Source organism: Eurypyga helias, unplaced genomic scaffold (assembly GCF_000690775.1).
Source record: "Eurypyga helias isolate BGI_N326 unplaced genomic scaffold, ASM69077v1 scaffold11497, whole genome shotgun sequence".
In the NCBI taxonomy this organism is placed as follows: domain Eukaryota; kingdom Metazoa; phylum Chordata; class Aves; order Eurypygiformes; family Eurypygidae; genus Eurypyga; species Eurypyga helias.
In genome coordinates, this window is record NW_010261128.1 from 90,084 (window position 1) to 104,299 (window position 14,216).

Genomic DNA, 14,216 nt, shown 5'->3' on the forward strand with positions numbered 1-14,216 from the left:
AGGGAGCTAAGAAATCGTTAACAACGGACACTTCGCTTTTAGGTCGGCTTCCTCCTCCACCAGAAACCTGCCGCCTGCAAAGAGCGCTTCATCCTTAAGCACCACCCTCAGCTACCTAAGGTCTCCCTCGACACACACCACAGGACAGGTATTTGGTAAAGGAGATGTATATTTATTCACTTTACAAAGAGGGTGGTATTTAGTTGCAACAACTCCATTTATAGACAAATATATTATTGTACATTATAGTGGTGAATGGCTCAAACCTTTACCTTGTTTTGCTCTTAAAAATGTGTTTGCACCACTTCAGCTTCCATTAGCTGAGCAAATAGCTGTCCGTGTTCTGCCACTGAGAGATTAAAAATCCGTAATAAAGGTATAGCTGTGCGCTACGTATTCACACGCGTTCACCTCCTCCCCGCCCTGCGCTACTCCCCTCTCCCCGCCCAACCCAACGCAGTCTGTCCTCGGGTTAGCACTGAACTTATATACAGCCTCCGTCAAAACAAAATTAGGAGCCAGTGAGAGTTCTACCGTCCTTCTGAAGCACAAGAAAAGTCATTGATTTGTACATAGAAAAGTCTTGAGTTCAAATGTGTAAAAAAAAAAAGAAAAAGAAAAACCCATTCTTAAGTCAGGTTGGCATTTAGGTATTGCCAAGGCATGGCTAAACCAATGGAGGAGGAGGAGGGGGAAGAAAAGAATTTCAGTAAAGAATTTAAATATTACAAAAATATCTTTTTTTTTCCTTTTTTTCAGTTCCTTTTTGTTTTTTTTTTTTTCAAAAAACGCAGCAGGATGCCCACTTGCTATTGCTAACTGAAGCATGGAAAGAAGGTATAGACCAGTTGCCTTTGATCCTTGAATATCTGAAACAAATTCAATGTAAAGCTGAACCAAGTTTACCACACAAACAGCGGTGGCAGATTTATTTCACTTGAGATACAAATGCATGTCCACATGACAGGCATAATCTGACCATGAGGTGGAAGAAATGTTTCTATAAGTAAGCGCAGGGAAAAAGGGCGAGAGAAGGCTGGCATGGTAAAACATTCTGGATTCAGAAATGCACGGTGCCCCACGTGTGCCTCTGCACACAGGCCGTGCAAAAGTCTGCACTCCCTATGTGCAAATATGGCACCTTTTAGCAAGATGATCCAGAATTAGAGAGTTTGGTGGCCCACTTGTTTAAACTTAAAATTATTCTCTCGTGCCGTTATTCTTCTTCACTTTCATTTTCTGGTTCCAAATCAGAATCGCCATTGATTTCCTTTTCAACAGCCATGTCCTGCTCATCAGATTGCTCCTCTTTTTCTTCATCTTCATCCCAGTTTTCCTGGGGAAAAGAAAAAACACACAGGACATTTCAACCTTTGACAGTCACACAGTTTCTGTTAGAAGCAGGTGGGAGAAGATCTGACCAACCGCACTTACATCGGAGTCTTTGTCCGCAATCATCTCATCATCTGAGCCTTCCTCCTCCGAGGATTCTGCAAAGAGAAAACAATCCCTCAGCCTGGAGTACAGACTTCAAAGTGTCACTGTGCAAACAAAGCCCAGTCCCACACGCCGCCAAGTCTCCAAAATGGGCTATTTCAATTCCAGAACCCGCTCTACCTGAAGAACAGCTTGATCAACATGAATTGGGAAGAAGTCACTTCCGCTACGATTATACAGTACGAAGCTGCAGTAGAAAAAAGGCCAAATTGGACGTGTACATCCACCCACACTGACGCCCGCTACCTTGACGTCCTGCCCCACAGTGCCTTGACTGTATCTACCTCAGGAGAAGGGCAGCTAACGCTAGAAATTTGAGGCTGCCAGTTAAGCAGCATACTGAACTTCCAATTAACTGATTCCTTCATTTGTGAAGCAGAGATGAGAGGGAATGAAAGGAAATAAAAGGAGGGGAAGAAAGAACCAACTACCAGATGCCTGCATCACTAACCACTGACTTTCCTGCCATGGACTTCCAAAAAAAACTCTGTAGGTGCAGACTGTACGCTGACAGATAGGCGCAGGAGCACGATGGACAGCCATCAGGTATCGGCTGTCATGTGAATTCAGGGGCTAAGCTACACGTAGCATACAACACTTACCATCCTCATACACCAGCTTTGCGGTCTGATTAACCTCAGTCACATCCTGAACTGCTTCCGATGCTGCAACCTGAACGGAGTATTTACAGATTAGATGCAATCATAGATTCCAGCCTTAAAAGTCAACAAAAAACTCCTACCAATGTAAATGAAGGCTACATCAAGTTTAACGCAGCTTAATTCATTCACAGTAGTAGTTGAACAGCCAAACGAGTACAATGGACAAAGTAAAACATTAGATGTATCCGCTCTGAAGTGGCCCAGCACCTCCTATTTATCCCCCCGTAAAGCTCTGTGGGTTAGCAGACACATCTGGCAGTTAAAAAAGGGTGTAACACCCCCAGTGAGCATGGACTGACTGGAGAGTCAGGTAAATGTACAACCCAGCTGAGCAGCAGCTGTACGAAGCTCCCGATGACAGGTCCCGTCGGCTGTAACCACAGGAGGAGGTTAAGTCTGCAGACAACGCTGCTACACACCCCACGACACTTAGCTGGAACTCACCTGGGTGACAAGAATGAAGAGTCTGCCATGCAGACGGGAAAGCTTTTGCAAAGTTTTCACTCGGCTCTCCATCAACTGGTATAGCATTCCCAGCTGAGGAATAAGGTCCGGCAACTTGGGAGAAGAGAGGGATGAAGAAAAATGAAGCTGTTAACCAACACATCACACATGTCTTACTGTTAAATTTTTAAACTACCTCTGCGCATCTGGGACAAACAAGCCTTGCTCACACATTATCCCAGAGAGAAGGAGGAGCTGAGGGCTCACAGAAGCCACCTGCAGCCTGCTCAATTACCATTTAGCCATGTTCAGAAACATCATCTGCTTTCAAAAGGGGGCAACTCTTACAGTCCTCTTCCTTCCCACGGTCACGGCCGTGAGCAGATGTCAAGGCGCTATTTGGAAAGCTGTGTAAATGGGAACTGAGTACACACGTGTACGAACGCAGCAGCAGCAACGGGTGCAGGTTCTGATGCACAGCAATCCCAGAATAAATGGGAGAAAGGACTAACAGCACCAAAATGCCTTTTTCTTAACTGAGAAGAGTGGTTTATCCATCACTTGTAAGGCAAGGCTGGACTTCAGAAGCCATGACATTGCTTACCACCCTGCCAAATGTGGCACACCTCTGCCCTATAAATGCAGCCATGCCCAAGACATCTAGAGATGAGCATTACAACAGCAGGCAAATTTAGTTCCACAGACTGAGCGAGACAGCCTCAATTTATAACCAACACAGAATCATAGAATCATAGAATGGTTAGGGTTGGAAGGGACCTTAAAGACCATCCAGTTCCAACCCCCCTGCCATGGGCAGGGACACCTTCCACTAGACCAGGTTGCTCAAAGCCACATCATGCAGCAATTCGGCAAGAGTGGCCGAAGTACAACCCTCTGTCCACTGATTTGAGCACTGCCACATACGAGACCAATTCCTGAAGGAAGAACGTATACCTATTTAACCATTTAAATCTAGTTTTATTAGCATCAATGCAACATACTTACTGTGGAAAGGTAGGATGCATGGAGAGTGAAAACAGACTTCAGCCATCGAACCATTAGTGAGGCACTGGAAAAGAAAAATAAATTATATCAAGAGATACCAGCTGAGAAACACCCATCTCTCATTCTAGATGCTATAGAAAGATCTATAGAAAGTGCTCCTCTTTCGTTATATGCAAAGATAAATGCAGATGGAAATATAACAATTTGGCTATGCAGATGAGGCATCTATCTAAGTTATTTGTTAGGAAAAGAACAGACATTTAAGTGAAGGATTAAAACTAGACATATTCAGGGGTCTCTGTTCCTGATGTCTTTTATGGGAGGTTTCAGCAAATAAAAGACCAAAGCATGCTACTTCTTTCTCCACCTGCAATGAGGGAATTTATAACAAACAAACACCGCAATTAAGGACTGCTAGTCTCAGCAAAGCTATCCTTACAGCAACGTAACAAGATCGAGCTGGTTTCGTTATTAAACACAACACCAGATGTCTGAATATATTTGATAATCAAACCAAACAAGCTATACATCTGTAGTTATTTTATTCTACATATTGATCAGGTCTGCAGTGCTGATATCCTGGGACTTCAGATACTTTCTCAGGGTTATATGCTGATTTCAGGTGTCCTTTTCCCTTTCTAACTTCAGCCATCCTGGCAAAGCACTGCCTTAATAAAAGCTCCTCTTTGCACCCACAACCAGGTGAGAATTTTTACCTCAACGTGCTGCAGTTTAATTACGGTGACTATGGAAATCAATGACACAGATGGAGGGAGGGACCATAACACACACATACTACAGAAGTGTCAGGTAAAGCGAACTGTAGCTGAGCGCTACAGTTCTGAGCTCTTACCTGTATGGGTTGCCCTGCAATCTCTTCGTAAGCTAAAAGGACAGAAATAGGCAGCAGTAAGTAACAAAACCAGAGTCAGTTTAAAAAGCCAACGTTACATGCCTGTGACAGCCCCGATACTGGGGCAGAAAGATCTCCAAGCACTTGAATTTTGCTAGGATTAACCATTGCCAGGCTCCAGGATACTACATTGCTGCCTCTACCACCCCAGACAACTTGCAGGCTGGTAACTTGCAGAGGTTGAGTTTCATTTTTACAGTAAAACTGGAACTCTTAACAGACCGCCTATCCAGGGAAACTTAAAACGGCAGGAAAAAGTAGAAGGAAATCCCCATGTCTATATGTCTGTGTATCTGCTTATCAGAGCAGTTGTTATGAGGTGGACAAGTTGGGGAAACAAGTGAAGGTAATAGCAGGTAAAGGCTGTTTCACAAAACAAATTCCAAGCTGTGGAGAGGACAGCTACATGAAGATCTGTCCACCCGCAGAGATTGTATAATCTCTGTCAAAAACCTGACTCAGACTCTCCAACAAAGGTCCTAGAGAAGAAATGCTGCACCTCCTTAACGGAGGCCTGAGAAGGTGTCACAACACGTGCTTAAAGGAAGTCTTAACATTCAAAACCAAGCTACCTGCATGATTTGGTTTAGTACCACAGGTAAAAACGAAACTTTCCTTGTGGCCAGGACATTAAAATACAAGAGAAATTTAACCATTAACTTGGGTTATAGGATGTCATTCAAATGACAAGAGCAACTGATCAATATTCAGTTTAAACAAAGTAATGACTAGATAAGGCTAATCATTACAACATTGCTGTCCACAGAGACATTTCATTTAATATCACTGAATACAAAGTCCAGAAGCCGAACCCCTTTTGAAATTATTCACGGTTCTTCCCGGAGAGGGTGGTGAGGCACTGGCACAAGTTGCCCAGAGAAGCTGTGGATGCCCCATCCCTGGAAGTGTTCAAGGCCAGGCTGGATGAGGCTTTGAGCAACCTGGTCTAGTGGAAGGTGTTCCTGCCCATGGCAGAGGGGTTGGAACCAGATGGTCTGTAAGGTACCTCCCAACCCAAACCACTGCCTGATTCTACAATTATTACTAGGGGATGTTGCAAAGCTTAAATGTAGCAACTGGGCTTCTGAGTGATCTTCAAAAGAAGAAAGAAATAGCCCCTCAATTTCCAAGGGCTGTCTAAACTCACTGCTCTAAGTATGTATTCTGCTCTTCTCTCTCACTGAGTATCTAGCATATATATGCTCGCACAACTTGCTCTGGCTACCACCGTTATTTTCGTGTTTCAAATTACCATCCATTTTAATAGCTTAAAAGAGGTTATGGTAATTTTTTGCCATGGACTAAAAAAAGCTTCAGCTTAACCTCTTCCTTTTCTTTTTCCCACATAATCACTTAAGATGATATTACATGATCTCATGTAATAGATCTCTTCCTAGTTTTGACAACTAGGAAGAGATAAGTAAATCTGTTCCTAGCTTTGACAGCAGCACTTTGTCCTTTGTTTAAGCCAGAGAAGATAATTTATCTCTAACAATCTCTTAAGAGCAACTCCTGTCCTATAAAACTACCAAACCAATTTCAATGGTAAAAATAAGGAGACACATACTGGATTTTCCCCCGCTAGAACACAAGCTGAATGAGGTTTGTGCAACAGTACAAGAAACACAGTCTCTCCTACCTCATGCAGCAGTGGAATGACAGCATGTATAGGCATTCTGGCTACCGTGTTCTTTATTACATTTTCCTTTCTTGTGTTGAGCACTCTCTGTTAAAATGGAAAAATATGATCAGAGAATCAATCAGTTTTAAGATGTGTTATGAGCAATGAGCACAAACAAAAATTCCTGGCTTTAAATCTCTCTTCCCTCCACTACATTTACACACCGAGATGAGGATAATGAATAAAAAAGATTTACTATGAAAAGGAGTTCAGTTTTTCAAGTCAGCTACCATTAACAAAACAAGACACTTGATTAACTCATCTAAAACAATCTCGTGTTGCCTCTAGCCCACCCACCCTAGGCTAGAAGCAAAGCATCACAGGCACATTAAAATTGCCCATGCTACTTTCTGTGCTTGACTTCTGTAAATAAATGCCTTTCACCACTATCTGTGACAAGTCATTTCTATTCAGCATCAAATTCTTATAGTTCTGGAGCAGGCAAATGAACTTTGTGTTTCCTCCTAGTCCAAGTGCAACAGTAAGTTTTTTAAGTGAAGCTGTTGTCCTCAATGCATTTTTCAAACAGCATCTATTTGGAAACAGTACACTCTGGAGACTAAGCAGAGATGATGCTCCAGCTCAAGCTGCGGGAAGGTAGCTGCATTAATACATCGCTTGTAAAACATCTGAACTGCGACATAAAAAATTTATCATACACAGAAGCACCTCAAAGTGCACAAACTGACTCAGAAAGCAAGGTAGACAACAACAACAACAAAGTAATACCGCTACTATAATTTGTAATACCACTGCCTTGAGCAGCGAATTGGCAAAAAGCAGCTGGGAAAAACAACGGGTTCTTGACTGTTCAGCCTCTCCGGCGTTCAGGAAGGCTCCCACAAGTCTCGCTGAAGAGATTAAATAAACAGCATACAACGCTTTTCCAACACTTACATTTAAGATCTCTGCATCGTTGCTTTCCAAGCCCTGCACCAGAAGTACCGCGAAGCTATCTGTTTGTGGAAGGCCACCTGGAGTTTTGACTTTGCTCACATCGATATCCAGTGCCTCTAGGCGCTCTTCAATGCTTTCCTGCAGGCGGTACACAAGGGCAGGGCTGTTTCAGTGCATTTCTCACAAACACCAGCTGAAAGCAAAGTACCTAACCTACAGCATCCCCTCTGATTCGGCTGGAAAACAACACAAACTTTGCGTATTCTTTTAAAGGTACTGACAGAGAACAGCCTGAGAAAAGAACAGAAGATGAAGTTTTGACTGAAAAGCAGTAATACACCTTAGGATAGGGAGAGAGACACAAAGTGTGACGAAGTTCTGCAGGAACATGGCAAAGCTACGGGCAAGGCACGCAGGGCCTGAATGAGGGAATGGTTTTGAGCGGAGGGAAGTCTCATACAGAAAGATGATAGCATTAACCCTGCTTCCATGGCAAACAAAGCAAGTTCACCTACAGAAGTTATGACAATGATTCTCATTTCTCCATTATTGCTGTGTTTGAAAGAGGAAACACTTTACCTCTGTCTCTCCCGGTTTCCTCTTGTTTTTCTTTTTCTCCTTTCCTGAGGATGGGGTTTTGACAGCTGTACTATGTCCTGGAATGCCAGGCACTAGAACTTTGGTATCCGAGTTCACAACAGGCGTCTTTACCTGGTAGACAGAGATACCCACATTTCATCAGCTGCTACTATCCTGAGCTTTCTTCCAATTCAACACACTTATTTTATTCCAAGACTCTCACATACAGGGTAAAACCAGCCTGCCACAACCCATTTTCTTGACATATACAGAAGGAAAAATCCTGCAATTTTAAGAGTAATTAATAACCTCAAGCAACAGTCAGCTAGTTTTCATAATTAACTAATTATTCCAGTCTCTCTGGAATCACCTGGGAATCACCTTTCTTACAGGCTTGTTCCGTAAGTGTTTGTATCCAACAACAAATATAGGGATGTTTGCTAGCAATAGGTACCACATGTACTAACAGCTAGGCCCATAAACCTCATGCAGATTAATTCAGCTTCTACCAGAAGGTAAGAACTGAGCATGAACAGCAGCACAATGTAACTGTAGAAGGGAGTTCCTATCCATTTCAGTCTCACCCATTTTCTTCTGCGGACTGCTCAGGCGCAGAACTCGGCAGTCTGAGTGAGACTATGATCACGACGACAAACAGAGCAACCTTAGGTTACACCAAATGAGCGATGGCATCCCTCCTTAGTGAACACAAAGGAGATCCAATTTTGAAGGCCATGTATTTATAGCCAAGTGCCCCCCTGACCCATACAGGATGTAAGGGAGCATGCCACTTCCAGAATACCAAGAATGCTACCTGCTACTTCCAGAACACTCTCAACCACAGCACTTCTGTGCAGGCCTTTCTTTGCAGTACCTGCCCAAACTGTGGGAGCTCTGCTGGGTGCCCACTGAAGTGATACACATGTAATCCAGTACAGTGAGCAAAGCAACTTCCACATGGTGTGTAAAAGACAAAATATCTGATTTTGAAGCCAAGAATTTTACTGTAGAACAGCAGTGGTGTTAAAGTACTACCCCCTTGGCTCACCACACTAATCACAGCCCTTCTGCCCACAAAGCATGCTCAGACAGCCAAGAGAAATGTGTCTTCACTGGAATTCAGCAAAATGCGAAACCAGGATGGGTATCATCACCGCATGCCAGGGAGTTCCTACACCTCCCACTGCATTTCAGTTCTGCTACCCCCCTGCTCCAGGACTGAGGAATGGCACAAAACCCCACGCGGCTGATGGAGCATGAGATCCCATAGGTAACTGGAGGGTCAGAAAAACAGCACTGCCTGCTCACGTCACTGCAAGCGCTTCCAATCTTCAGGGCCCCGAATATGCACACTGATTAGGAACTTCCCAGCCTGCCTCTAAATCCCCAGGGGATCCTGCATGAGAGAAAACGGTGGCAAGCAGCCCCAGTGGACACTGTTGCCATTTGTCAAGCTCACATTCCCAGGTGCCATATCCCTGTGAGTAGAAACACACAAAGGCCACCTCGAGAAAGAAGCAAAAGGACGTGCCACTGCAGCTCTGAGCAGCTCCAACCAGAAATCCAACCTCATTTTAAAAGAGAGCAGTGCGTTTTACATTTCCACCGTAAAACAAGAGCAGCAACAAAATCTCATTTCACACAAAGCTCACCTTCGTTAGAGCAACATCTGTTTTAAGTGACAGCACTTTCTGGACGTCCCTTATCAAACATAGGTGGGATTCAGAGGTGTTCAGAGACTAGAAGGACAGGAATAAAACCAGTTAATATATTTGAGATTCACCACACTACTGAAAAATGCAAACAAACTCCAGAGGTATAAAGTAGAATTAACTTTTTCACACCCTAGAACTGCAGCTGCTTTGCACATCTGCCTTTTGTTACCAGATCTCTGCGCTCTCCAAAGCAGCTCACACAGGTAAACTCAAACAGTACTGAAACCAGTTTCAGCGGCCTAACTCATGAACAGCTGAAATGGCAAGAAGCAGCCAGCCGTAACGGCAAGTTGTATTTTAATTGAAAGAACCGAAGGATACAAATCACCTTTCAAAACAGCTCAGGGGCAAGTCATAGCTCCCAGAAAAGGGGGAAGGACTAAGCTTTGTCTTGTTCTACAATTTCAAAAAAGGAAAGGGAAAAAAAAAAGATCCCTCCAACCGAGAGCAGTGTGCAGTCCGCATTACAAAACCCAAAACCTCTCCAGTCGGTTTTACATACCACTTTCTCTATGATGGGCTGTAAGGTGTTTCCATACACAACCAACAGGGACTGTTTGTCTGTGCAAAATGCAGCTGCTAGGATAGGGACTGGTTTTGGTGTGGAGTCCCCATCGCTTCCAGGCGTTGCTATCTGGATAGTACAGTTTGATGTTAAGGGCTTTTTGCAATAACTGAAAAAAGAAGGAATGAAAAAATTCCAAGACGTTTAGCTTGAACACTTCAATATCTTGCACAACTAAGCACCCTTCATTAGCAGGTCCTCAGCAAACTCAGCCAGTTTACACCTTTTACAGATGGCTAAGATGAGGCACAGACACACCAAAGCTAAGCTAAAGCAACACTTAAAACCAAAGTTCAGCACAGCTCCCAACCAGTAATGTGTCCAGTAACCCAAGACAAAGAACCATACGGAACCTGGTTTGAGAACAGGTACAAGAGCTTAAAGGCTACAGTGACAAGACTGATCTTTGCCTTACAGTAATCCCAGGCCTTTCCCAAAGGCACACTCAAGATGAATACAAACTTACCCATTTAAGATATGTTCAAATAAATGCAACTGCCCATCTCTGCACACGACTGCTAACTTCACAGGCTGAAAGAAGGCAGAGTAAAGGATTTTCATTAGATAAGAGGACAAACCTCCTGTAAGCACAGGGCATCAGGAGAGAGTTGCATGGCTACGATTTGCCTTTTTTCAGTAACTAGACACATTAAAGACATAAATAAATCCGTAAGGAAGATCAAAGACACTAACATCCCAGGAACATTTAGTACAACTATAAGACACAAAGATAACTCCTAACTGTACTTTACTGTATCAGATTTGAGCACTTTGCACAGTAGCAGACTTATGCCATGATAAGCAGCAAAGTTCCAAAAATATGGTACCTGACACGTCTAGAGGCAGAGGCCTACAAAGGCGCCGACACTGTAAACATGCTCAGAGGAAAGAAACCCAGATGAGTACTGGGAGCAATTAAACAACAGCTGTACACTACAGAATACTCTTATCTCCAGTACACCCAGTAAGAGGGCACAACCGGAATCATTAGAGAATATAGCATGAAATACTGTTTTTAGAAAAGGAATCTAGAGCAGCAAGAGAAAAATGTTTCAAATCATTATTAAAACAATTTGTGAACATATTTCACATGTAGACATTTCTCTTAAGGCAACTACTTCGCAAGACTTGCTCTTTGCTGAAATTGAGAGGCTTGGGGGATGCACACTGCTACTTTAAGTCATTAAAGCTAGTTAACTCAAAACGCAGTTACACTGCCAAAGGCACCTGAGATCAGAAAAAACAGGACTTTTTCTATGTTTCTAAACTGGATTTTCAGAAAGAACCTTTTGTGTGTTTTTTTCTGCCAAGTTCTAACAACCATTTTGATTACTGACTTGTTCTAAATAGGAAACAACTGACATTTCTGCCACCACAAGCAAAATTTCTGAAGAAAACACTGAATTTGCACTTAGTAGCTTTGAAGTGAGTATTTAAAACTATTAGCTTTATAAACCCACCTGTAATAAATATCCTTACACCCGTGAATTGGCATTCAGATCTCATCTCTGCATAAGAGAACCCAAATACAAACCAAGCTTCTTCCTTTACACCCTTAAAAGGAAACTGATGTGACAACTGGTAATTGCTGAACACATCTGGTTGCTCTTACCTCTTCCTTGACTTCTGATACAGTCAGGTCAATAAAAGTTGGTTCATCTGTTACTGTGAAAGACATCACGGCATTCTTTTCTTTCCTATCTGATCTGATCTGCCTGGAAGACATAAACGGTACACGTTATTTACCACAGCACAAACAACACCCTCTGCACCTGAAAAGCATTACAAAGCCTACAAAGCCTACAAAGCACCAGCGACTGTGGCAGTATTTACCCCACCCAAAACCAGTCACGCTGCAACTTCAGTTTTCAGCGTATAAAGTGTTCTAAACACCAAGTGCAAAGTAATTCCCAAGGGAAATTTAGCAAGAAAACTTAGCATAAACCTTACAGTAAGGAAGCCTATTACACAGTATATTCTTGGCATTCACTAGCAATTGGCAACTGGAAGCATGCTCAGACACAGCCAAGGAAATTCACGTCTTCACTCAACAATCAGTGAGTCGAAACCACCGTTTAAGACATCATCACTGCAGTTTTCCAGTGCCCATTCTGCTTAACCGCGGAGTTCAGAATACACTTGTTGAGTCTTTCCTCAACACCAATCATAACCAGAGTTACGCACTATGAAAAGCTTACATACCAGACACTCAGTAATCGGTCATGTATAGCTCCAGACAAGAAATAAAGCCCTGTAATTCCATCAAAGGGCTTGTTTTCATTCATAGGTTTCACTGTGGTAAACATTAACGATGACACTGATGTAGCATGACCTGTGAAATTCTAAAAGAAACAACAGAATCTTTCAATGGTTGCCATAAGCAGTCATACCCAAAAATTAAAATATTAGTTAACAAATAATATTAGGAAATATTCTCCAGTTACTAAGTCAACAAGGATATTTCAGTGTTTTGGGTTTGTGGTTTTTTTTTTAACTAGTGATCAGCTTCCTTGCATTTTTCTGTATCAAGGGAACTTTTTCTGACCCTCCATGTATTGATCAGAATTTTAGAAGTTAAAAGGGGAATCAAAGGCAGACTCACTGGGACTAAGCCCACACAAAAGAAATCACATCCACCTCTACTGTTGCTATTGTCAGAAAGCACTTTTTTTTCCCCACACGATCTTAAACTTCAACTTTTACAGTGAAACTAATTCATAGTTTCATTCTCAACTGCAAGATGAACGCACAGGTCTGCTGACACACCGAGGCTGTTCTATGCTTCCCCTCTCCCAAAAAATTGGTTTGTCAACCTACTTTTGTAAACAGTGGGTTCTGTCATCATAGGATGCAGATGTGTATTTGCCATGTGCCAGCAAGTCCACCATAACAACAGAGGTGGGCACATCTACCTGAGCAACCCACAGACTAGCTGTGTCCTATCCGCCAGCAGGCGAGAGAATCCTGCATCCACAGGACAGCTAAAACAAGGCAATTTGCTCACGTCTGAGCCCCGCTCAGGGAGCAACAAGGAGTTTGCTCCTGTGCCATCCAACCGTTTCAACAGCAAAACAGGTAATGTCACGGTTACGTGAAGTTTGGCACAGAAACCTGACGGCTTCGAAGAGGGACTCGTGTTAAAATCAGGGAGCTCACGCCCAAATTCACACCAGCAGTAACGAATACTGTGGTGACCTGGCTTCTGCCAGAAGGGACCCAGTGAAAAACAACAGCATCCACCTTTCTGCTACAGGCTTGAGGAAGGGTGCTGGTAGCATGCTCAGACACAGCCAAGGAATTTAACGTCCTCATTTAACTCTCAGCAAGTTGAAACCACAGTTGAGGGTATCATCACAGCAACAGCTTCCAGCAACCCCTGAACTGCTAATTGTCTCCTCACACCCTGCGAAATTTTCAGATGTCCTACCAGGAAACACTAAATACCTAATGTCACCAATCAAGAAGGATACTTTCTTGCATCTACTTTAACAAAGTTACTTACTCTGTAGACTTCTTTGGTCTCCAGGTCCCACAGTTTTATAGTTCTACCGGCTGACAGCAGCATTTTCCCATCTGGACTGATGCATAGAGAGGTGACGCTGCTATTGTCACCTTTCCACTTGCTAGAAATTGGATGGAGGGTTTTTGTTCAATGGGAGAGAGATGGAGATATAGACAAAACAATGTTCATTAGCATAATCTCGAAATGCACATTAACCACATTGAACAATTTAAGGCAAAAAGTATAGAAGCAAATTTAAAAAATTAAACAAACATGAGGCTGAAGCTATTTTGATTCTGCTCCTCTCCTTCAAATTAGTTGACACAAAAATACATCAATTCAATAATGTAAAGCTATTTAATACTGAACTGGTTTGGTATTTTTTAAGTATTTGCCTATTCTGTTCTGAATCATCTCTCCAAGTTCTGTACTACCCAAAATAGGTTGAGAGGAGCCATATCATTTCAAGATTTCCCTTTGCACCTGTGCCAGTTCTGGCTGGGATAGAGTTAATTTTCTTCATAGCAGCTAGTACAGAGCTGTGGTTTGGATCTGTGCTGAAAACAGTGTTAATAATGCAGGGATGCTTTCGTTACTGCTGAGCAGTGCTGACACAGAGTCAGCTTTTCTGCTCCTCACCCCACCAGCGAGCAGGCTGGTACACAAGAAGTCAGGAGGGTACACAAGAAGCAGGCTGGTACACAAGAAGTCAGGAGGGGACACAGCCAGGAGAGCTGACCCCAACTGACCAAAGGG

At 43.0% G+C, this 14,216-nt stretch overlaps 1 protein-coding gene across 1 annotated transcript; it reads right to left on the minus strand.

Annotated features, from left to right (window-relative positions):
* Positions 1-635: 635 nt before the first annotated feature.
* Positions 636-13,581, minus strand: WDR43 (WD repeat domain 43; the record flags this gene model as incomplete). Its single annotated transcript, XM_010155257.1, has 15 exons — positions 636-1,336; positions 1,435-1,490; positions 2,100-2,169; positions 2,604-2,717; positions 3,609-3,672; positions 4,462-4,493; positions 6,161-6,247; positions 7,100-7,237; positions 7,679-7,810; positions 9,331-9,417; positions 9,896-10,067; positions 10,425-10,489; positions 11,571-11,673; positions 12,161-12,300; positions 13,461-13,581. Coding segments are annotated over 15 exons (1,501 nt in total), but the record flags the coding sequence as incomplete, so codon positions are not given.
* Between the last annotated feature and the right edge of the window lie 635 nt (positions 13,582-14,216).